Below are 25835 nucleotides of genomic sequence, written 5' to 3'. Positions count from 1 at the left end.
GTGCTAGTGTTATTGAATACCCATACCTGATTTCTGTAGTATCATGGACTCAGGAGAGAGTACTAATATGCTGCCTGCCAAAAGAACAGAGATTTAATGTTATGGTGCCATAGGACTGAAAGAGCTGCTTGATTATTTACTGTCATGGTTGTTCCAGTCTTGGTGGTGCTAACATTCAGATGATATTGTTTGCATTAAGCTGTTGTGAGACATTGAACTATGAAGCATAAAAGATTTTAAAATGTGAAAAACATCGATTAGGATACTTTGATTTTTATAACCACAGCTATTAGATCTTGCCATAGCTATCTCTATCAAACTGAAGAGCTCTTACTCAACTTCTGTTCCTCACCAACTGGTACTAGAACACAATCAGGTCTTTAATTTTTTGCTATTAATCTACGCACCGTGGACACTTCGGGTTTTTTTGGTTTGGGGTTTTTGGTTTTGGTTTTTTTTTTTTGGAAATTATTATAGGTCTTCCCTGGATTCCCCACAGGATTATTTTCCCCCAATACTGAATGTTGAAATAAGTGCAGCAACAAATGTTAGCAGCGTACAGGGGAATCCAACTGTTTGGGAGTTTCCCTGTGGAGGGAATACTCCGGGGGAGCTCTACTGCTCAGGGAGAGCGCCCCATCCTTGAGTTACGCACTCAGAGCCCTCTCTCGCTCGGTGTCGGCTCACCGGCGCCGCAGCGCTTTACCCACCGTGCGCTGCTTTACAGCACGGCAGCGCTTCCCCGCGGCATCTTCCCTCTCCTCACAGCCCGCCGCAAGTCTGTGGCTACTCCCAGAGGCGCAATTCCCGGGGACGGGCAGGACACTCCGCCACCGCCCCGCGAGCCCGGCTCACCCAATCAAAGCGCCTGCTTCTCGCCCTGCGGCATTCTGGGAGTTGTAGTCCGGAGCCTGCATTTCCCCTCGGTGGGGCCACCTCGATGGACGGCATTACCCAGAAAGCTCCACGGCGGCAACGCCCGGGCCGATTTGCCCCTGAGGGCGGTGCCTCGAGCAGGGTAGCGGGTGGGTGGGCCAATAGCGGGCCGGGGCCGGGCTGCCCCGGGGCTCGCGGCCAATCGGAGCGCTCCGGGAGCCGCGCGGGGCGGGGCGGGGCGGGGCGGGGCGGAAGTGCGGCAGCGAGCGGCCCCGCCGGTGCGTGAGCTGCGCGCGTGGGGGCCGGGGCCGCTCCGGGAGCGGGGGGCGCTCGGCGTGTGGGAGCGGCACGGGGTGCGCCGGGAGGGAGTCTGGCGTGCAGCCGGGCGGCAAAGGAGCAGCTCAAGGTAGGGGCGTTGGGAGAGCAGCGGCTTCCGCGTGTGTTAAGGGCGTTTCCCGTGTCCCTGCAGGTGTGGGAGCGGCCCGGACTCTGCTGTGCCGGGATGGCGGCAGGGGTGCCTCCCGATGCGCTGGGTCGGCGGGTCGCCTGTGGCACCGACTGTGGGACTGTGCGCTATGTGGGCAGCGTGTCTGGAACTGCAGGTAAGCGCCACAGCAGTAATAGTCTTCACATTTTATGGCTGTTCTGGTGGTTCTGCTCGTGTTCTTCTTAATTTAAAAACTCCAACATTGCCAACTAGAAGGACGCAATTTATAGTTTGATTTTTTTCCTCACTCTTCTTGTGTAAATATGGTGACATCTAATGTTTGTGAGTTGTTGGGGTTTTTTTAAAGAAGTCAAGAGTTTTCAAAAGGAGTGTAAGAGGAACTCTACAGTCTTGTCCCTGATGTCTGTGCTGGCATAGTCAGGGAAGGTACGAGGCAGCAGCAGCAGATCTCCAGACCAGGTGCTCCTTTGACAGCATTGTATTGGGTTTGTGTGACAAGGTTCTGATAGTGGCAGGGGCTACAGGTGTGGTATCTGGGAGAAGCTGCCAGCAGCTTTCTCCGTGTCCAACAGAGCTGTTGCCACCTGCCACTGGCAAAGGCTGAGCCCATCAGCAATGGTCGTTGTCGGTGGAGGAGTGTCTTCTATGGGGGGAATCTGCACTGGAGCAGGGGAAGGGCTCCCCTCTTTGAGGAGGAAGCAGCAGATATAAGGTGTGATGAACTGACTTTAATCCCCATTCTCCATCTCCCTGTACCTCTTGTGGGGAGAAGGTAGACCCCAGGAAGGAGGGAGAGCTGAGATGGGGGTATTTTTAAGATTTGTTTTACTTCTCATTATTCTACCCTGGTTTTGATCGGTAATAAATTCAGTTACTTTCCCCAAGTCAAGTCTGTTTTGCCCATGGCAGTAAACCACTGTGTGATCTCTCCCTGTCCTAGTCTCAACTCATGAGCCTTTTGTTGTATTTTTTCTCCCGTTCAGCTGAGAAGGGGAGAGACAGAGTGGCTTTGGGTGGGCACCTGGTGTCTAGCCTGGATCAACCCACTATAGATGTTCAAATTTATGGGAAAATTCCTGATGCTTGGAAGACTAGCCTTGCATACAGTTCTAAAAGAAGCAAGAAGGATGAACAGGAACTGTAGGTTCATTAGCCTCACTTCTATTTCTGGAAAGATCATGTAGCATGTTTCCTTGGAATCCATTCCGAGCCTGTGAAGGACAAGGTGGTAGTTGGGAGTATTTGGTACTTGTAAATAAAAAGTAATTACTTTCTGTGATGATATGAGCGTGAATGTGGATAAAGGGCGAACAAGTCAATGTTCTTTGATTTCAACAAGTCTTTGCATAATGTCTCCATAAGGAATCTTATTTGGAACCTGAAGAAACACAAGGTGGGTGAATGGACTGTTAAGTAAAAAAGTAATTAATGCCTTGATATCTGCTAACAAGTAAACAGTAAATGCTGGATTGTGTATTGTTTCATTTACTCATCAGTGACTCGGATGATGAGCAGACTTCACCCTTGAATAGCTGCTGTGATACAAGATAGAATTGCAATCCAGATCAAGCTTTATGAGCTTTAGATTTGAATCCAAGAGATTCGAGAAGGATAAATTTCTGCATGTAGTATGGACCAGGAAGTACTAGCAACTCTCAGAGTGTTTTGTAAAGGACTTGGGAGTTAAGTGGAATGCTGCTATGAATATGAGCCAACAATGATCTCCTGTAACAAGAAAAGATACATGTTTTACTGGGTTACCTTAGAGTGAAGTGATGGACGTGGCCTGCAAGTTAAAGGAAGCTGTTATCCCTACTGGGAGGGGGGAATTCTTGACAAGGTTACATTAGGAGTAATGTATCTGGTGTGAAATCATTCCACTCCAAGAGGGATACAGGTAAACTTGAGAGGATCTCAAAGATCTCTCTGGAGGAGTCTTGGAGGACTGCCAGGGTGATTAAGGGCACAGACCATACACATGTGTTGTAAAGAGGTTGAGTGATCTGAGTTTAGTTAATGTGGTGAAGAGAAGAAAAAGTGACATCCAATGGCTTCCTGCAGCTGTTTGGCAGGTGGTTACAAAGATGGCAGAGCCTAACTCTTCTTGCAAGTACTAGGTTATACAATAGAGGATAATGGCCACAGCAGGAAGACCTTTTCCATTATATTGCTGCATTACAATGCAGCACTGGAATATGCTCACCAGATGTGTTGGGATCTTTTTCTCCTTGGAAAATTTTCATGGTCTGGCTAGGTAACAAATCAACCGACTGACTTGTTTTAGTGCTGGTGATAATCTGCTTTGAGAGAGGAGGTTAGGCTAAGTGAACTGCAGAGGTTCTTTCTGGCTGTGATTTCTAGGGATATGGTGCCATAAATTTGAAAAAGTATCGACCTTTTTTTCAGGAATTTGGCTGGGCGTGGAATGGGATGATCCTCAGAGGGGAAAGCATGATGGCAGCTATGAAGGAACACAATATTTTAAGTGCAGGTGAGTTGATTCACAGCATTGGCATGTCATATGTGGTGACAAAATCATCATGGGAAAAGACCCTTTGGCAATTTTAGAGCAAACCCATCTGTTAGCAGTTGGCCAGTATTAAATAGATCATAATTCTGAGTGCTCTGATTAGCTACCACATAGGAGCTCTTGCACTGATATTTATCCAGTTATCAGTATTAGAGTATAATAAATACTTAGAAAATACAAATCACATTTTCAGAGATATGTTATAAAATGAGACTTTTGGATGTTATTGTTATTACTGTTAGTAAGCTTTATACCTTTTACTTTAGTTAGGAAATCAATATTTCCTAGAGAGCTTTCTGAACTGAAATATTGGTCCATATTAAGTGTCTCAAATACAGTTTATATTTGAATTTAAGGTGACTTGTGTGTATTTTGTTAAGAGAAAACACCAAGTTCCTATTAATGATTTGGTTTATTTTTGTATTACTAAGGAATTGTTAAATATATTAATTGGATTTAGTACATGCAGAACATACTTCAGCTGTGTGGTGTTTTTAAATATATGCATGCATTACTTTTAAGTGAAAAGATTTGAGCAATTAACATGTTTGAAAATGTGGAATACAGGACTCTAGGATGGATATTAACTGCAGCAAATTGTTGATTTCTGTGTCAGGACACACAAAACAGCTAAAAGTTTGTAAGTTACCAATAGTAACTGGATGAATTCATAAAAGAAAGTCATCAATAGCTCTTAAATACTACAGACTGCTAGCTCAGTAAGTTTCTGAGCATAGAAGTGGTGAAAAATGAGAGAACAAAATCTGTTCTTCAGAAAAATATGTAAAGAAGAAAACACCTGCCTGTGAGGACTGGATATTTTTTCTCTTGTATCAATTAATAATAGGACAAGGCTTGAGGAGGGTAAACACACTCACTTAATACAAGAAAAAATTCAACATCGCTGGATTTTTTGTCTCACCTGAAGAATTGGAAATGATGGTGTTAGTGCAACCCTGACTTTTAAATTAATGTATTAGTGGAAGTTGCTTCCTAAATGCTTTGAATTTAATTGGAACAGTTTCCAAGTTGAAGCTAGCAATGTTCTGCTGTAGGAGAAAAAAATAGAAATAATTGGCTAACTATTTCAAGTCTCTGTAGAGAGAAAAAACAATTGAATGTTTCAGGAATGTTTTCCAGAAGCTTGACTGCTTTACATTTGTGTGTATGTGATATTTATATAGATGTGTATAGATTCTGGGTTTTTAGCAGCCATTAGTGTGCTTCCAGGAGACGAGATCTCAGACAGTAATCTTAATTCTTGATGTAAAAATCAAGGTTTTGAGTGAAGCTCAATACACATAACAAGTGTAAATGTTGTGCTCTTTAAACATGTTGTTCTTTCAATACCTGTTCTCTGTACTCTATTTTCCAATCAGAAAAGGCCTTTCTAGAGTCTAAGAGAATACATAGTTCCAGCAGTCCCTCAAGACACACAGGCATAACTTCCTGTGTGCAGATATTTGTAGTTCTTGTACCGACTGAGAAAATGTAGGCAAACTTGAGTAAAAAATAATTACCTTATTTTAGCAAAAGAATGCTAGAACAGAAAACCATCTCACAACTTAAAACATCACCTCTACTACTGATCAGGAGGAAATAATGTTTCTTGGTATGTGAATATACACATCTAAAAAAAAAAAAAAGCTGTATTTTTCTGCTTGCACCTTATAATGAGTATCCTTTGCCTACAAGCTTACTTTGCTCACTCCTTGAATTCTGATAAGCAGAAGCAGCTGATCAAGTAGCTTGTACTGTAAACATATGCAGTAAAAGGACATTTTGAAATTGTTTTTAAGGCAATTTTGAAAATAACTGATTTAAAGAATATATCTTTCAGAGTGACATTTGAAAATTAGATTATGAGAGGAAAATAAAACAGATTTTGAGATGATTCTTATTACCAGAGAATCTTCTTTCTAGTCCTTACTTGAAACAGTAGGTCTGCTTACAGTTCGATGTGATCTCTGTAGTGGGTTTTTTGAAAATATGACCTCAACTTTTATGTTTCATGGTAGTACATTTCTCTGGGTTATATATTGTGTGGTGATAACTGAACTCCTTAAGACTATGACTACCAAGGAACAAAACAGTCATACTTCAAATTGTACTGACATCATGGGCATGTTCATCAACCCTGTATCAGCTAGAAATGGCAATGCACAATCTAGCAATGTTTTTGTGTTCTTTTTTTTCCTGATAATCAGATCTTGTTTCTTAATAGCTGAGGAGGCCACTATTTTAGCTGTCAGATGCAGTAGTGTATCATGTAGTTAAATTATGTTCTGCTGTCCTTCAAGAGAAATGAGGAGTAATCAAGCCTTAAAATAGTGTTAAAATTTGTATACAGCTTTTGTAACATGAGTGCACTTTCCAATAGGTCCCTGTCCCACAGACCCACTCACACATTTGTATGGGTGTGTTCCCCTGGGAAATGTGGGTTACAAGCACACCCTCCTCCCCTGGTTGTCCTATGCTTGTTGCATGATGGCATTCAAGATGGTCTGCTCCATAAAATAACTGTTTATATTAAATTAGGCTATTTTTTCTTCAAGGGTGACAGATCCACCTTCAGGAGTATCTATATAGAGCACAAACAAACTCTCCAAATACAGGAAAAAGGTATCATTTTAGTGTCCATGAAGAAAAAATAATTTTCATTTTGCAAAGGCAAAAAGCATTCCTAAGATTATTGAGGAGGTTTCAGTTAAGAAATATTGTCCATCAGAAACTCCAGGCCTTTGCTGCCAATAGAAGTGTATTGAAACAAAAGGTTGTCCCTAACCACTGTTTAAACATGTCCTATACACTGGCAGAACCCCAGGAGAGCATCCAAAGCTGCAGATATCCATCTTTCCTTGTTTTTTGAAAGCTCAGAGTCAAGTTTAACTAAGGTAAAAAGTTTGTTTAACTAAGGTAAACTTTCAAGAACTTGAAGTACTTGCTCATGTTTGCAAAGCTTCTGCTGTTCAGTCAGGAATTTGATACACTATGGTGGGTTAGTGTTAGGTCTCATTTATAGGCATTGTAGGTGCTATGGCCTGTTCTAAAATTTGAAGGATTTTCTTTACTGCAGTGCATAGATTCTTCTAATAGCAGTTTTGTCTGTTGAACACCTTCCCCTAGAAGGAAGAGATCTGTTCAGAGCCTGCATGAAGAAGGCGTGCATGGATTCAAACAGCTCCACTTTATGGCACCTTATGAGCCCTGTAGTGCATTTGCTCCAGTCATGATGGTAATTGCCTGGAGTTGATCATTGCAAACAGACGGTACTGGGCAAAGAAGCCCTTTGATCCATGTTTACTGCCTAGGCTGATAAAGCTGACATCTCTTTCTGTGGCTCAGAAACTTCTGCAGTCAGACAGCTCAAGTGTGGTGTAGCTGTTATGATTTATGTACTCCTGCATTTTTTTTCAGTACTTATTATGTGTGTATGATATTTCCCTAGCATATGAAGAGCCATCATGTACCTGTAATGATGAGCAGTGCCATGACTTTGTTTTACATTAGCAAAGAATGATGCCAAATTTCCTCCTTATTCAGTGGAAGCTGACAGCTAATCTAAATTTTAATGAATATGCTCAAAGTGCCCTGGGCATGCCAGCAGATGGGTTGTGTGCATCAGGCTACTGAATCATGAATAGGAAGTGTCCTACAAGATGACTTCTGAGATTGGGGTCAACCTCTCTTTTTTAAAAGTCAGTAGGAAGTGTCAATATTAACTAGAGCCAACCACTTGCCAGAGCCTCACTTGAGCATATTCCACATTTTCTGCTTAAGAGAATTGGGCCATATCTTCTATCACTCTGTTTCCACACAGTGTTTTGTTCTGGCTGCAAGACAATTTGCATACATGAGAACAAAAATCCCTGTTCTCAGACTTCTGAGTGTTCAGTTTAAGTCAGGTTAATCAGTAATCCATAGGTTCTTCCATCTCATAATATGCATGCTGGATGACTCTTTGAATTAGGATTTTTCTGTTTAGTTCCCAGTTATGGAGACTGAGGGCTAATAGGTGCATTTCTACATTAATCCGGGTGCTATACATAATTTGTTGGATATGTACATACAGCTTGTACAGTTCATATGTCCTAATGTGAAATTTAATACAGGCAGTGTGTTTTAGGTAAAATGAGACTTCTCTCCTTGAATGCCAAATAAATAGACTGGAGCTGAAACTTAGGCTGTGGAATGGATTTAAATATACATTAGGTAACTTATAATAGCATGCAGAGTAATGGGAAGTGACAGCAACAGGAGAGAGAAAACCTATAATCTTGTGATCAGGACAAAAAGAGAAGGGTGTTGAGAGATAAATACTGAAATTTTCCTATAGCTTTAAATGACAGGGGATAGGGCAGCTAGGTTACTATATTTTTATTATTATTTTTTTCCTCTAAGGATAGAGCTGGTTGCTCACTGAAAATGAAGAAGGAGATGACAATAGAAGTGATGACCAGAGAGGACAGAAATGGGCTTAGGAATGGATATGGTGATGGAGAGACCTAAAGGTCTTGGCTATGATAGGGATAAATGGCATGACAGGAGGAATGCAGATGTGGGGTTCTAGATTAGCTCTGGTGAGAGGGTTGAGGAGAGCAGAACCACTGAGTGTAGAGGGATGGTGATGACAAAATCGTGGTGATAGGAAATTGAACAGTTGTTGTCAGAATAAACTTACAGCAGGACCTAGTGTGAGTACATGGATTTTTCCCAGAGCCACAAGCAGAATCCTGTACTGTCTGCCATCTATAAAGCTGTTTGACTTAAATGCAGAAGTGATATATTTGCATGCAGATGTTCTAGTTTAGGTTGTAAAAAGGTAATTTACTGTTTTAAGAAGAGGTATTAGAGAAAGAATCACATAGTTTTTACATTTGAGGAAGTTCAATGTTTAAATCAGTCAGGTATTTGCAAACTATGAAGAATTTCAAAGGAATGGAAGAATTTACTTAAGAGAAAGTTACTGGATTCAAAATGTATTGAAAATGCCTATCAAGCATGAAAAGTTCATAGCAGATTTACATTCTTTAGGGGTTTGCCTTTCTGCTCCTTTTGTAATTATTGCACTCTAAACTTAATAGTTGCAAACCTAGACTGAAAATATTTCGAAAGTAAATAATACTGAGTTTCTATCTAGGTCCTTTAGGATATGAGAGTAGAAATGTTAATAAATGAAACTGGCACAGGAAATTTCCAGCACTGAATTTTTAAAAAAAATGAATACATGGTGCCCAAGCTATTCCAAATACTTGTAATAGGTCCATAGGATTTGGGACCTTTAGTTACTGGTTTTTTTCTATGAGAATTTTGAACTTTGTAGCATTGGTGATTTATATTATGTTTTACTAATTAGCCACTTGATGCTTACGTGCTGCTTTGAGAAGTTATATAAGTGATGTCTTCCTCATGGAAGGCTTTCCTACCAAAACCTATTGTCTTCTCAGCTTGATGGCTGACAGATATTCATAGCTACCAATTTGCTTCCTGATGTTTTCTGGCTGATGCTCCTATCAGATCTTCATGTGCTCTGGGATACCACGCTCATAACTTGTCTTTTCTAGTTCTTCCCTGAAACAGCGTTTCCTCAGTAACTTTGATAGAAAATGTCAAAGAAGCTGCATGGCAAGAAATGGGCATGCAAAAATTTTTTTTCAGTGTTCCTGACAAAACAAGAAACTTCATAAGACTGTGTTGAACATACATGATATAGTTGGATATTTCTGTTGAATATTCAAAATTAGTAAGTTGGTATCTTGAAAGTTTGTGTTTGTATAAGAGTTCTGAGTGCTACAATTTGTCTGTTGTGTCACTTGTGTGATAGAGTTACTGGTGAACTATGCAAGTTAAATACAATGTAGCAACCACTATTCTGAGTATTCCTAAGGCTTTGGTAAAACTCCAAGCACATTTATTGTATGATTTTAGGTAACTTTGTGTCTATCCATAGATAAAAAACTTCTTTTTCTGGAGAACCTGAGTTCATAATGAGTTTGGAGTAGGTAATAATGGGTTTGGAGTAGTTCTTTTTAATAATGGCACTGACACTGTAATTTTGATGTGTAAGTACATTTTGGGGAGCTGTGCTCCAGTTCTCATGGTACCTCGCTCTGTGAACTTCTGTCAGGTGCTATCAAAGATACTTTGCAAGTCTTACCTGGCTCACTGGGAACAGTGATGTCTACAATTAGCCTGCAGAACTGCCTTTTGACTGCTTTGGTTCTCAGTACTTTTGTTTAAAGTAGTAATTAATTAGTCAGTCATTGTTATGATAACTTTTTCTATGTATTATAGAACTTCTCCTGGCTGCTCTATTCCAGGCATCCTAAAGGAGGATCGTTCATCCGGCCAAACAAAGCAAATTTTGGAGTAGATTTCCTTACTGCAGTAAAGGATCGGTACGGATTGAATGATAAGCAAGACAGTCAGTATGGGACAGGGAATGCAGTAGTATTTGGAACGAAGACTGTGGAATTTGTTGGCATGGATTCTGTTGCAGAACAGCAAAGGTAACATATGAAAATCTAAGATACATTATTAGTCATTGATCAGTCAAGTAGTAAGGAAGTGACTGCCATGCATTAAAATTGTTATGTGTCTAAAAGCAAGCCAGACTGCACTGTGGTGGAAGAGACAAGAAATCTTCTGATTGTGGTTTCATAATTTATAGGTTTTACAAATAGGAACTGGGATTATGTCATGTTTGAATGCTAAAATCCTCATTCTGGTTTCATAAAGTAGCAGGTGATGATACCTGGTGAAAAATGAGAGACAAATTATCCTGATTTTGGAAGTCATCATACACATGCATGGTCTTTTTAAAATAGGTGTATTTTAATGTTTTCTTAAAATTGTGTAGTGTTTTTTAGTCTTTGTTTACTCAATCACAAATGGCTTTGTAACCAAGAGAGGGAAGGCAGAAAGTCACTGTACTGCTGGCGAAGTCAGTCAGTTCATGTCATGTTCATGTACCTGGAAGGGTAAGAAAGGAAGTAGCTTAATGATGTGTAATAAATTGCAATTCTAATGGCCTCCAGCAGTAGTGACATATTAGTTCAGTAGGTGGCAGTCTCCTTCTGAGCTGATATTCCACAACTATTCTCCTTGTCTCCTAGAGCATACTAAGTAGTCAGAAATTCTTCCAAAGAGTGATACAAAGAGTGCCCAAATAACTCTGAACCTCTTGTAAAACATGTTGCAAGAAACCTTTTTAAATTGGAACCTCTAATTAAATTCCAGTTTGCACAGCTACATTTAATCTGTTTTACTACTCTTTATTTCAGCTGGATGAGGTTTTTTGGGGGTGTGGGAACTATGGTTCAACCAGGCCTATTTTGTAGTAGTGATGTAAAGGCAAAAAATAGAGATGTGTCTGTTTTCGAGTGCGAATGACACTGCAGTGTGGTAATCTGCACATTGCTAATTCCAAAGGAGAGATACACATGAAAGGGATGTTATGTAGTTGTAAAAACCAGGCATTTATGTAACATGCCTATTTCTGTTTGAAGATTACCTAACAGAATGTTCTTTCTCGTGTAGACAGCTGAACAAACTGGTGGATATCTCAGTGCGTGAGTGTGCAGTGAGCCATGCTGGTCAGGAAGAGGAAATCAGCAGAACGTGTGCCAGTATCCTTTTTTTGCTGTATTGCATGATGCCACAAATACAGTACATATTTTAGCATTCCAAGTGCTCACATCAGTGAATGATACTTGTATTCTTTTATTTAAAAAAAAAAAAAAATTGAAACTGAAGACACCTACAATTTTTGAAAAGAAATGCAAATTGTGTGTAAAAATAGAAGTATAGTCATTGGATGTTGTGACTGCAATTTCAGAAGGCTCCAGCAATGGTTTTTGTAAAAATTCCCTGGAATAGATAGTCCTATAGAACTGATATGTTCTTGTAGACACCAGAGGTTTCCAATATATAAAAAATGTATTTAGTACACTGCATGTAGTGGCAATGTTACAAAGTTATTATTTGTTAATTTATAAGAGTTATAGAAATTAATCAATTTGAGGATTTGTAGAATTAAGCTCTTGTATAAAACTATAAGCCATTTCCATACCACAAATCAAAATAAAAATTGCTGTAAGTGAGCAGCAATGTCCCTTAGTGCAATCTATCACTCTGATTCAAAACGAAACCATAATTCTGATTCTGAAAAAAGGAAGTTCAGTTTTGAGATAAATTTATTTTTCTTAACAAGAAATTTCAGATATGAGGCATATAAACCTATCAAAAAATCTGATATCATCTTGGGAGACAATAATAGCTATTGCTTCTCAAGTTCAAAATCTGGAAACACTTAATGTCAGGTATAAATATTCATATTTGGATTTCTCTTACTTTGGGGTAGGAATAAACATCAAGAGACTCAGGATTCAGCTTTCTAAATGTAACTGGATCCAACTCATTCTAATGGGAGCTAAGTTTTTAAATACTTTTTTTTTTGTTTTTTAATTCTTGTTTTTATGCAACTTCTTAAGCTATGGGCTGTAGTGTGGGCTATATTTTTCTGACATCTGTATTCAAGAAAAGATTAGAACCCTAAGAGTTCAGCTTCTGTGTAAAATTAAGTTCTAGAAAATACTTTCTTCAAAGTTTTAAGGCTTGATCTTTGTTTTTTATCATTCTTGATACATTCTGGCTGCTCAGGCAGGTCTGCATGTAGAAGCCCACTTTTGTTTAACCAACAAACAGTTGACACTAAACTTAAATATCCATAATGCTTTAACCAAACCTTAATTATCCCAAACCCTATTTCTGTCCTAAAATGATGCTGATAAGAAACCAGTATGACCATGGTGAAAGATCTGGGGGAAAATCTCTTGTACAAGGATGACATTGGAAAACAAAGGAGGATGCTATTAAATAAAGCTCCAATTCTTTACGAATTGTCTTGTTTCAATAGTAATTCATAATAAAGAACATTTCTAGTACACATCTTTATACTCTAATTGGCACATACTACAATAATTTTCTGGTGTGGAGTAACTAGAATCCATTACTGGTGGAAATGGATTAAATAGCAACCTAAATCACCAGGTTTTTTTATTCAATCTTACTGTTAATGTGACAAAAATGTGTTTTTGAAATAGTTGTAGGTGTTCCAGTTTCTTCAGTATTTAGCACTGAACAGCTGTTTGCAACCTGGGTGCTATTTGCAAATCTAACTTTGCCTAGGGCATATCATGATTTATCATTATCAGCATGCATGAGAGTAAAGAGAATTTATTTTAATTCACTGGAATAATTTTTTCAGTTTTTCATTGTTGAGAAGTGTTCTCTAGACTGAAGGGTTTTCAGAAGTTATTTGTGAAAAAAATTGAAAACAAATTGTGATTGATGCTGGAGTCTGATGCTTACTACACCAAACTGACATAGTCTGAATCATTTTTTTATTGTCTTGACATTCTGTTTGCTTTAAGAGAGAAATTACTTATATTGGGGGGTTTTTGTGCATGGAATGTTGGAAGAAGAATAAAAGTGATTAACCATCCACCAGATCTCTATGTGGAAATTTTATCCATAAGTATGTTACTATAAACTATACTGAGAGATTTTTAGGTTAGACCTTAGGGAAGAAATAAAAAGTTTTCTTTTGATGTGAATAGTGAAAACTGATTTGAAGACTGCAGATTTGAGAATCTTTATCTTTTCTTCTTTGTAGTGATGCTTAACTATTGAGAGTGTATTTTACATACTTGTGTTTTACTGGGGTCATGTAGGCTTTTCATTGTTGTCAACACTAAGGAGTTTAAGCCCAAGATCTGACTTGTTTAATTTAATATTAATGAAAATCATTCTTTTCATGTTCAAAACTTAGTGCAAGAGAAAGAGGCCACAGATGAATAAATATGCATTCTTGAATAAATATGCATTTCTGAAGCAGCAAAGAAAATTAGGAAAAAGTGTGTTTGAAAATAACTAGAAATGTATTTTATTATATTTTAAAATATGTGACATCTTGCCAGTGATTTTAATTTTTGGAGGGTGTACATTTCTTTCACTTTAATGCGTAACTCCAAACTAATGACTTAAATAAATGTGATTATTCATTATAATTATTAAAATAATTATTCTTTTTATGCAGTGAAAACAAAATGAGATTTCCATCTACATCAACTTTTACATCCAGTGCATTTCAAAACTTGAAGATTCTGGCACTTAATCAAACTGAAATAACATGGACAGAGGTAATAGCCTTTCCTAATTTTTCTTTTAAATTTAATATCATTAGGTTTGTGAGGCAAGGAAAGCACAATAAACATTTGTGCACTGTATTGTTCTACTGAAATCAAATAATCCTTAGAAAAGGTGCTGTGGGGTAACTGTGTTAGTTACATATTAACTTATATACTTCCTGCATAATGAAGGAAGTAATATTGGCATAGGAGTCTAATAAGAAACATTTTACTTCATCTACATCTGTAAATTGCCAAATCAAAATAAAGCAGTTGTAGTACAATATAGCTTCATGTCCCGAAGTTTTCACTTAAACTTTTTGGTTCCTGGTAGCTATTAAAGATTTACCTGTGCTTCTCTGCATGCAATAGAACAAATGAACATGGAAAGAAAATAGTTCCTTATGATGAGAAATTCTTGTTTTGGCATCACTTTGCATCAGCAGGAGACTGGATTGGTGGCTTTGCCCATACTGCTGGCTCTTGAACCACATGATGCCTGGTTATTGGCAGCACAGAGCAGAGGAAAAACAAAGCTCTGACTTGTTTCAGGCACTGAAACGTGCACATTTAAATGCCTCTCCTGGCATGACAACTTATTAGGAATGAAGTCCTGTTGTCAACTATAGTTAGCAGTGGGCCTTTTTTCAGAGATGGGGCTTAGGAAGTGCATCCCAGTGTCACTTTACTTATAATGCCTTCTAAATTCCAAACTGTATTTGGATTTCTCAGGGTCAGATTTTATAGTACTGCATTGTAAAATTACATGACTTTTCAGATTTCAGCTGCCAGCTGCTATCCAGCAAAAGAGCACTTAAAAAAACTGGGGCTTGAATAGAAAGAAGCTTCTTCATTCTCTTGTCTTGCAGCAGGACTAGAGGAAGGTCACTGCTGTGTTTTTGTTTAGTGTCCATGCACTGTGCTCTTAAAACTGTCTGTGGGATTTATGGTAGGACAGTTGATAATCCTTCCATAGTAGCAGCAATATGAATAGTGAAGGGAATGGGAGAATTAAGTGGCTACAAACACTTAAATGTCATCTAGTGCTCATCAGAGTAAATCTGTGCATTGTGGCGTTTAAAATGTTGGCACCTGCCAGCAGCTGTCCTTCATCCCTCCATGGACTGACTGAAAGGCTGGTTGGAGCCATGGCTGCAGCAGATTAGAGTTCTCCAGGGCTAACTAAATTGCAGTGAGAAAGCCCCAGCTTAGTCAGAGCAATTTTAAAATTATGCAGCTTTTGTATCTTTTCTTTTTTTTTTTTTAAACTCTGCTTTAGCTGCTGATTCGTCATTGACCATGAAGACATCTCTGGTTCTGAAATCTGTTTTATAAATTTGTTCCAATTACTTACTTCCCTGTAAGTTGGGAGACATAAGCCTGTGTTTCCAAGTGGTTTTCCAGGGCAGCCAAAGAAAAGGGGAAAAATAGTCATGCACCTGACATCAGTCAATACCTCTGTGAACAAACCATTTCAAAATATCACTGCTTAAGCTCTGAGGGGAGTTACTTGAAAAGTCAACTTTTAAATAAAAAATAATAATGAATATAATCCAAGCAAATACAAAAGTACATTTAAATTGTCGATGAGGATATAAGCAAAAGTCTTAGGAGTGTTTTAATAAAAATTAAAATAATTTAATGGTGAAGAGCAATTCAAAATTATTTGCCCTTATATGTAAGAATGTATGGCCTTGGGATTAGTTATACTTGAGATTTATTTTTTTAGTTTGTTCCTCTGTTTTGAAGTATTTTTCATAGGGCAGGGACATGCTTAACTGTTATGCAATAATAACAGCCATACATTCATATGTCTTGAGCATGAGTTTTCAAAAATAATTTTTTCATTAGTATACTATTTGCATATATCTAAATACTTGTGAGATTATTAGTACATCAGTAAAAGAGTTTATTACTGTAGAATTTTTGATTGCTCAAAACATAACATACAACTTTCAAGGGGGAAAAATGTCCTGTAAAATAACTTAAAATTTGGAGTCATTGACTTAGAAATTTAATTAATGCATTTGAGTGTAATGAATTCATATTTATGGCTCCAAACCCTTTCTTTCTTATTTAGCATTTAAATCATAATGTTATATTTGTGATCTTGTTTTCAAACTAAGATCTTATATTTATAATATAATCTACTATTATACAGGGTAGAAGAAAAAAACTGGGTTAGAACAGAAGTGCAGGATGATGCTTCTGACACTAGCAAGTAGCAGCAGGTAGTTGGGAGGGTAAGCACATGGTAAGAGCTTCTTAGAAAGTAATCTGGAATTGTGGGGCTTTGTGAGCTCCAGACTATATACCTCTAATTAATATTTGTGGAATTTTTTTTGTTTCGTGATTTATCTAACTGTTAAAGAACCCATTTGAAAATTTTTGATATTACTGCTTGATAATTTCATTTAGTAAGTCCCAACGTTTTATATGAAAGTAACTGAGAACAGCTATTCTGTGTTTCATGGCTTTTATTCTTGTTTAGCTTTTTTGTGCCTTTCCCAATTATATTATTTGCTCCCTGGGATAAACAGACTAAAGTGCAGTAACATCATGGACTTACATGGTGACAATTGTTTCTTTATTTCTTTTGCAATAGCTGTTGCATTTTCCATTCTTCTGGTTTTGAGCATCAGTGGCTTTTTTCTGGGTGTTTGTTACCTCCCCATCATCCATCCACAATGAAGCCTCAGTCTTTCTTGAGAATTAGTTCAGTGTCAGATCTGTGAACTTTGGTTTCTGAGGAAGCTGTTTTAAGCAGTAGCTGGAAATTTGGAATTTGAGTTTCTTGAAATTGTGTTGTGACCTATCATGTAGCCAGCCTACTGAAAACTGGTAATTTTCTGGTAATTTGGCCAGCCTACTGAAAACTCTTCAGATACTTCAGTGCAGTTTTTTTGTTCCTTCCATCCATCCCAATGCAGGACTGTTGTGGGAGAATCTCTGTTACTGAACATGCACCTCATTTCTCTTGACTCTGCAGGTTTATTGTCATGCTTCTTCATCACTAGTGCATAACTGTTTTGGTCTATTTTGTTGACAAAGGAAATACCATGAGATTAAAGGGATGAAATATAGGTCAGGTTCCCTGCTCTTGCTTTGGAACAGGAAAAGTTGTTGTATCTGATTTTGTGTTTGTGTGTTATAGATATGGCAGCAGGTTGATTTTTTTTTTTTTAATATTTTTGGGTGTGAAGCAGTTGAGCTCCAAATCATGAGTGGCTTTTGAGGAGATCTCAGTGTTTACCCTTGGCATGGTGTCTGTTATAATGGAGTCAGTTGTATACCAGACCTGCATCTGGATGGATTAGTGCAGCTGTAACAGAGAAAATGGTGCTGAGGAGAGGGGATGATTACAGAAGGGGTCAGCTATGCACAAAACCATTGAATTGGACAGTCTAGATCTCTGAACTCCACTGCTTGTAAAACCTTTGTAACCTCCTGTAAAAACGAGCTTTCAGTGACCGTGACCTGCATCTGTCTGTCTGTGTTCTTGCATCTCAAAAACTTTTGAGTCCCCTGGTCAGTTACAATCACATTTTGGAAAGAGTTGGGGGCTTCAAAATAATTTATCTACCAATTCCCTTAAAACAGCAATGTAGATGAATGAAAGAGCCTCTGTAAGTTTCCCAATCAAAGAAGGTTTAGCAGAATGAGCTCACACTTAGTTTGATTATGGAGAATACACACCAAGGAAAAAGCTCAGTGCACATAATAATTTGCCACTCACAGGCACAAATTTGTAGAAAAGCAATCAGTTCCTGTGCTTATGGAAATTCCATGTGCTAAAACTGCACCATGTTTGACACTTTCACAATGGCATACGGAACTATTTTATGCCAGTAATTTATTACCTTGTAATATGAATGTTTGTGAAGAAAAAAAACTGTGTAAAGTAAAATAATATCTTTTATGCAATTTCAGGGCACAGGATCTAAAACAAAAGTATCTTTGTTCAATTTGTAGCCCTTTTTGAATTCGTTTCTTTTCTTTAGATAACTTGAAAACTTCAGGATGTGTTCAATTAATGCAATTCTTGGCTTTTATGGGTTATAGGCTGGCACATTCCCAAGACAGAAAAGGCTTCAAGCTCTGATAAATTAAGATATTAAAAAACATTCTGTCAGACATGGTGAGATGTGTGTGTTAGCTGGTTCTGGAACTTCTGCACATATATAGAGTTTGTACAGCCAATTCCTCACTTCTTCATAGGGAAAACCTGGTCACTCCAACTCACTGAATAAATTAACTCAGTTTCCAGTCTCAGCTGCGAGGGTGGCCACAAGCCTGGGACTTAAAAGTCCTGTGACTGCAGACTCCCTTTGATGTCATCTGTGCTGATAGATCCAGGCACAGGAGAGCCATCTGGAAGAAAGGGAAAACTAGGAAATCTTTAATAATTATTCCTCTGGTTTGGGGAGTGTTAGCTTATTCTAAAGACATTCAGAGCAAATTTGCATGAAGTATAATTTCTGAAATATTTTTCCCATCTTTTGTTGTATTAAATGAAGTTTTGCTCTTAGGTTCTTCTTTGTGCTCAAGGATGGCCATTACTTGAAGAGTTGTACCTTTCTTCTAATAATATTACAGTTTTGGAAAGGTGAGTAACATGAGTCAGTCAATTGTTAGCCACTGATGTACCACAAAGCACATAAAGTTATATTCCTCTAACATTTACATTGCCATGACTGTAATTGATGCAAATTTCACTGCATCTGATGTACTTCAAAACATTTATAAATGTGCACAGTTGTGTGCATGCAATTATAGACTTAGGAAAATGTGTTTTCATTGCCCAATAACTATAAATATTGTGTTTATATTTGGGGTTTTTTTTCCAATGTTTCAGGCCTGATAATGTCCTGCAGACCCTGAAGCTGTTAAACCTTTCAGACAACCCGTTACTGGATGGAAATCAGCTGCATCTAATAGCAGAGCTCCCCAGGTAGCTGTAAACAAATTTGCTGGAAATTCTTTGTCCTAGATATTCATCTCCATAGTCCTTGCTGGCTGAAATATGATAGTATTGATGTTGCATGAAAGATTTATGAGATCTTGAAGCAGAGGCATTTTGCCCTCTTGAGGACAGTAACTGCATTATTTAGTTGAGCTGTTTTAAAATAATCTTGCTTTTGTTGTATAATAACACGTTCTTCAGCTGTGTGTTATTGTATTTTCATTATACACTTATAAAATGAAAGTGATTTACCACATTTTGCTAAGTTGCAGAATTATCATCTTTCCCTGTAAACCAAAACAGCAGCCATGATTTTCAATAGCTACAAGCTATTTTTTAAAAATTCATTTAGAAAAATCACACATTTTAAATCCAGGAGCCATTCTGAAATCTTGAAATTATTGCACTTAACTCACTGAAAATTTTATTCGCTGAACACTGCTGAAATCTGGATACTGTCTGTGAGGCTGCTTTTCATTTGTCAATGATGCTGCACCACATCAAAAGCTGCAGATCTTTATTAAGGAAAAAAAATAGATTGTATTTCTTAGCAAAAAACTGTGCCATATACAGTGATCATTGTATCCATTAAATTTCAGATTAGAACAGCTAATCCTTAGAAACACTGGGATATCTTCTATACGCTTTCCTGATGCTGAATTTGGTAAGTAAAAGAAGTAATTTATTTATACTTTTAAAATTCTGTTTATTTCAAGTTTTCACTGTTCTCTTGTTACTCTTTTCCTAGGATGCAAGACTAAAATGTTTCCTTCATTAAAACGCCTTGCAATAAATGATAATAAAATATCACAGGTAGGTGAGATTGTGATGGTTTCACGTGTTGTAAATAATCTTTGTTTTTTAAGAGTAACTTGAAGTTTGCTTTTTTAAATTTTCTTTGATTGTATGTGTAAGATTCTAAGGTAACTATTGAACACTTTGGTCAATACAGAGGCATGATTTAAGAATGTAAATATATTTCTTAACAGTTAAAACACATTTATGTTATGGCAGCTCCCTCATAATTCTTCTCACAGAATTCTAATGATCTAAAATTCTGACTAATTCCTTGTTTTGGTTTGGTTTTTAATTAAATGGAGTGTAGTTCTTTCCTCAGCTAAATGAACAGGATTCAAGTACTTGGTTCTGATGATGAAAATCATTTTTCCAGTCATGTTTGTTGTACAGGAAAAGTCACTGTTAACAGGTATTGTTCTGAAATGAGGTTTTATATTTACACCAAAGGTTCTTCCCTTCCATTTCAGTGGTCATCTATCAATGAGCTTGACAAGCTGCCAAGTCTGCGAGCACTGCAGTGTAGCAATAACCCCTTCATGGACACGGAGAAGAACCCAGAGACCCTGATACAGCTCATTATTGCCAAGATAAGTCAGCTGGAGGTTTTGAATAACTGTGAGGTATGTGATATTTCAACAGATTGCATGGATCTGGCCAAAACTTTTAAATCAATGCCTGAGGAATTGTTTTCCGTTTAAGATTATTGATTATTTGGGTGCAGGAAAAGTAAAGTGCTAACTAGTCCATCCCCTTGTCAGTGGGGCAGTCAGTAGGGCTGAGCCCTCTGTGAGCACTGCTGACTCAGTGGGGACTTGGAAAAGATGGGTCCATGGTGGTTTTTTCTCAGTGCCTGAATTGTGTTGAAGCTGCAGGACTGTTAACAAAAACCATGCTCTTAAAAAAACCCAAAAAATAGAAAAAGCAGCATAGTCAGATCTGTTTCAGTGACAGCAATACCAATATTTGCCTTCCACAATAGAAAAAAAAAATCATAATCCACGCCAAATCAAACCTTCAGCAAATGTTTATTATCATAAAGGAGAGCAGAAGCAACATCTGCTACAGAAACCATCCTTGCATCATCATATTTGCTTAGATGCTCAGTGAGTACACAGACAGAGGGGCTTTAAGACTCTTAATGGCTCTAAAATGTACTGAATATGTGGATCGATCAGTATTTGTAGACATGGTTTGTAAGATTCTTGATAGCATTAAAGCATATTGAGTACCAAGTAAGACCAAGGAGTCTGTGGCATTGATTAGATTTTATTTTCTGGAAAGTTATGTAATTCTATTATGTGCCATTCCTGTGTCAGTACAGATCCTTCCTGCTGAAAGAAGAGGAGCAGAGCTTGATTATCGCAAAATATTTGGAAAGGACTGGCTAGAAGCTGGTGGGCATTGGAACCCAGAGAAAAACAAACCAAGTGAAGAATTTCTTGCTGCCCATCCCAGATACCAAACACTTTGTCTTAGTAAGTACAAGCAGAGTACAACAGCATTTCCTCACCTCTAGCATTGTGGTAGCACTTGTTTGGTCTTTTCAATTTCTCTTCCCCTTGGTCCCTTTCTCTTGTGCTGCTACAGCCTTAGGAAAGCCCATCCATTGGCTGGGCCTGTGTGCCAGTGGGCTTTTGCTCCTGTGGGGCAGCTGCACAGAAGTGCACCCTTCAGGGCAGTGCTGCCTCAGGAACTCAGGCTCCCTGCCTTAGAGACCTTTGAGCATGCACCATCTCTCTCAGCAGTGGGAATGTTAAGCAGCACTCCCGTGTCCTGAATGCTGCAGCAGCTGAACAAGGCTCATGTCTGCAGCACTGTGTGGTGCAGGAGCTGTGCCAAGGGAACTCCTGCCTGATCCTGCACCACAGTTGTCTTAGGTCTTGAGTTTTAGTCTTTGAAGGGTTCTACATGCACTCTTCTTTCAACAGAATATGGAGCACCTGAAGAAGGAGAACTGAAGGGACAACAGCCTTTGACTCTGAAAAATCAGCTCCTGAGTAAGAGACCAGAAATGGTCAAAATTGTTCCTTTTGCATTTAGAATATTTTATAAGCTTAGTATTTCTTAGATATATATGGAGAACAAAAAGTTCCAGCTTGTAATTTTGCTTTTGTGAATTGCCTCAGTGAGTCTAACCAGAAACTTGATTCTGTGTACTCTCATCTCCCCCCTCAACCCAAGCCAAATGATTTTCCCAACTGAGATTTAATGGAGAACAAAGGTTATTGATATTCCATTCTGACTCTGTGAGTGGCTTCTTAACAGAAGACATCTCAGGTTTTAAAGCATTACATTCTAATGCATTTAGGTGAAAGACTAAATAGAACAAGGAATCTTGTTGGCTAGACATAATATAAAACTTCTTTTAACCATAAGTCTTTTAATCTCTGTAAAATAATTAGGCTAAGAATGTCCTTTGAAAGTCTTTGTATGGTGCTTTTGAGAGCAACAAAAGCCTGTTCTAAACATAATAAGCAATTTCCATTCTACTGCAGATTATTTTAAGAAAGCTAAATAGAAATAATAAGATTCTTCAAGTAATATTAATTTTCACCAAAAATTCCTATCTTTAAGTATATTAGGGAGTCACTTCTACAATAAATTACCAAAGATGAATAACAACTTGGTTATTTTAATTAATTAGCTTTTCAGATAATGACTAAATGCTATCTTAGCTACTCAGATGCAGGCTACCTCATTTTTGAGAGATCTCTCATTTTGAGAGATCAGGCTGAGCTAAGGGAAATAATTTGTAATAAAAAAAGACTAGAAAGACTATGCTTCTGCCATAACAGGGCTTATTATTCTTTCACTAATGCCTCACCCTTCTTCCTTAAGCTTTGACAATTAAGTGTCCTGAGAAACCCGAACAGAAACCAGTGGAGAAAAAACTACCAGGTAAGAAGTCTTATGTTCAAGCAGTTGTTTCATTGCTCCTTTTCAAACAACTGTATTAAATAATGGCAGCTGCCTCTGGCTTTGTCAGCTCCTGAAAGCTTTTCCTCTGTTACATAAAGAAATGACAAAGGCAGAAATTGTTTTAAAAAGTCATTATTCTTCTTGCTTGAATTATTTCTATTAATACTTACTTTCAGTCCAGTTTAAAGATGGAAAGTTGATGCTTGTCTTATGACCTCTGCTACTGATTTCATGATTAATCTGAGGCAATTAAAAGCCAATTAATGGGGATGAAATCTGGTGGATGTGTTAACCAAGTAACCAGAACATGAAGTCTTAAGAGACAACTGCATCATGTATAAATCTAGATACTGAGGTCTAGTATCTAATACATGAAGTTAGATATCTAGTTCTAACCTCCATCAAATTTGTCTTTTGAAGTTTTAGTACCTGTAATGAGACTAGAATGAGTAAGACCATTCTAATTTAAGCTAATGTTTTGGAAAGATGTGTCAGAATGAAGTCTGAGAGAAAAGAAGTATTCAAGCTTTATTCTAAAATAAAAATCACATTTATTATCACAAGTTGCATAAAATCAGATAGATACAGCTTTTACAAAAATGTTTGATAGAAAAATATTTGTCTAAGTACAATGTGTGGTATTACAGGAATAACTCGCTATTGCTGTGCCTTTAGATAAAGCTTCAAAAGAAGTGAAAGTTCAACCAAAATACTGAGTTTATCTATTGCAAACACAGGTTTCACCTCTGGAACAAACTACATCTACTCATTCCAGATCCATTACAAAAAATACCCCTTCCTATAACTTACTTCATAATATAAACAACTCTGCTGACAATGTGTTTGGGACTAATAAATCAATACCATTCCTAAGAATGTCACTAGTTCCACAGTGCCATTTGCTTACTTGTGCTGGGAAAGCCAATTCCTGGTAATGCAAACTGCAAGGAACAGTTGCTGGATGCAGGTAGTCAGAACCTGGCTGGTGTGTGTCCCAAAGGTCACTTAGTTTAGCATGTAGAAATGCAAACTCAAAAAAGGTAAATTATGAAGCCATTTAACACTTTAATTTGGTATATGGGATCTATAGTAGCACACCCTGCCCTATTCCCCACTGGTTAAACCATTTTCCACTTGACAGTAGCAGATATGGTTTCAGGTACCAAAGACATTATTGCAGTGTTAGAACTGAAGCAGCAATACAGCCTTTCACTGTTGCTATAAGCTAATAAAGTGAAATGCTGGTACTTTGCTACAGCTCTGTGGCAGCAGCATTTTTCTAATACCTTCTCCTTCTCTCCCTCAACAGAGTCTATGACTATTCAGAAGGTCAAAGGACTGCTCTATCGCCTACTTAAAATTCCTGGCTCAGAACTGAAACTGTCCTACCAAAGTTCTAAAGTGAGTTGAAAACAGATATTCAACAAAAAAATATTTCATGCTGCTAAAGGGTCATAGCATGTTCCAAATACTATCTAAAGAAATTCATTTCACTTGAGGAGAGCTGTCTTTATGCTGTAATTTAGGACCTAATTTCGTTCCTGTAATATGACAGATTCTCCCTAACTGCAACTGCCTGCTGTTTGGTTTACATGGCAGTATTTCAGTTTAAGTCTGATTAGGTTTTTTTTTGCTTTCTTCTTCTAGTTGGAAGGAAAAGAAGTTGAACTAGACAATGACTTAAAGCCTTTGCAGTTTTACTCAATAGAAAGTGGAGACTGTGTGTTAGTACGGTGGTAAGAAGGGACTCTCTTGCTGGACTGAAGGAAAAGCTGACACAGGAACTGCAGAAGAGAGACAGTGCCTGAACACATATACAGGTGGATATGAGTTTCACACGTGGCACCAGAGGGCTGTACAACTGTACTTTCACCTCCTCAACTTTATCATCAGCCTTCATGGAAACATCTGCTCACTTGTCCTACTGGAGAGATACCAAACAGTGCTTAAATGCTTCAATTAAATAAAACTCAAGGTCACCCTTTTGCAAGATTTTATACTGCCTTCCCCCAGCAGTGGTGAGAATTTGTTTTTACTGGGTTGTGATCCCTTTGCTGACAAGACAATATTAGTGCTGCATTGAGAGGCCACTTGCTCTTTGCTTGCACCTACATCCAACGACCTTAAAGTGAACAAAACCCAGCAATAATTTTAGAAAAATCTGCCTTAGATGATTAGGGTCAAAATCTGCCAGACCTTTCTTCTACCATACAGTGTTAACATACCACATTATAAATAAGTTCTCAGCACACTGCAAGGCATTGCTATTTATTTTACAGTCTTTAGAATGCTGATCCTCAATCTCATTTTACTTTCACTTGTGTAACCAAAGATTCTGATCTAGTAACACAGTGAGTGCTCAGAAATCCCTCCTAAATCAGGCCAAGTTTGCAGTACTTCAAGATTTGGTATAAGCAAACCTTGATTTTATTTCTTCTAAAATGACAATGGCATAAACAAACTAATCACAAATGCTAACCCCCAATGCTGTCCCCATCTCTGCACACAAGGGCAGCCCCTTAGCACAGAACCTACTGCAGCAAGACTTACCAGCTGTCCTGGTGCAGAACACAATTCTCTACAAGATCCTGGAACAGCCCTACACTGAGTCAAAGCAGTAGTGCTTTAATTTACAAAAGACAGGCTAGTTGGCATTCTTAGGTGCATTTATTAATTACAAGTAGGTCTTTGACTTTATATAAAAAGGAATTTTTTTTAAATCTTGAACATTTTGGTTTTTGTCTGATCAACATCTATACTATAGAAAATTAATAGTATCAGTCCACTTGTAATTATCAAAAGGGATGTGCAAATATCGTTATACTTTAGTTGAAATCCAACATTAAAAGGTACCTTAACATCTCTTATTGTTCCAGGAATGAATCCAAATGCACACTTTTCCATTATCATTATACACTACCCTGTTTTCCAAGGCCAGTCCATCATCTTTCCTCACATCTACACGGATCTCCACACAGTTCCTTTAATCTCCAGAGCTCTCCCAGTTCCTGGGGAGAGTACTGAGGGGAAGACAGCATGCCACTCTCACATGTTTTCTCACACAACCAGAGACCATCCTGTTAAGAAAGAGAACCATTTCAACAGCTTTTC

At 38.0% G+C, this 25835-nt stretch overlaps 2 protein-coding genes across 2 annotated transcripts in view; one reads left to right on the top strand and one right to left on the bottom strand.

The window, feature by feature from the left end:
* The first annotated feature begins 988 nt into the window (after positions 1-988).
* On the top strand, positions 989-24511 carry TBCE (tubulin folding cofactor E). Its single transcript, XM_079298476.1, has 17 exons — positions 989-1154; positions 1346-1478; positions 3731-3815; positions 10175-10363; positions 11394-11482; positions 12076-12175; positions 13954-14056; positions 18574-18650; positions 18900-18995; positions 19607-19671; positions 19756-19820; positions 20273-20425; positions 21127-21280; positions 21734-21802; positions 22644-22703; positions 24034-24125; positions 24372-24511. The coding sequence occupies exons 2-17, from the start codon at positions 1379-1381 to the stop codon at positions 24462-24464; spliced, it is 1590 nt and encodes a 529-aa protein (XP_079154602.1). The 5' UTR covers positions 989-1154; positions 1346-1378; the 3' UTR covers positions 24465-24511.
* B3GALNT2 (beta-1,3-N-acetylgalactosaminyltransferase 2) overlaps positions 23240-25835 on the bottom strand; it is a 28991-nt gene continuing 26395 nt past the window's right edge. The window contains exon 12 of the mRNA XM_079298478.1: positions 23240-25801. Coding sequence (XP_079154604.1) covers positions 25667-25801 — 135 coding nt within the window. The 3' untranslated portion in view covers positions 23240-25666. The remainder of the gene's footprint in view (positions 25802-25835) is intronic.

Source organism: Erithacus rubecula (genome assembly GCF_903797595.1).
Source record: "Erithacus rubecula genome assembly, chromosome: 2".
Taxonomy (NCBI): Eukaryota; Metazoa; Chordata; class Aves; order Passeriformes; family Muscicapidae; genus Erithacus; species Erithacus rubecula.
The sequence above is the reverse complement of the archived record's forward strand: the minus strand, read 5'-3'. Positions and strand labels throughout refer to the sequence as shown.

Excerpts from the sequence above, each read along its gene's own strand:
- TBCE (XM_079298476.1), top strand. The coding sequence starts at position 1,379 with ATGGCGGCAGGGGTGCCTCCCGATGCGCTGGGTCGGCGGGTCGCCTGT. Across the intron at positions 19,672-19,755 it reads CTTTCCTGATGCTGAATTTG|GATGCAAGACTAAAATGTTT; the intron begins GTAAGTAAAAGA and ends CTCTTTTCCTAG. Across the intron at positions 19,821-20,272 it reads ATGATAATAAAATATCACAG|TGGTCATCTATCAATGAGCT; the intron begins GTAGGTGAGATT and ends CTTCCATTTCAG.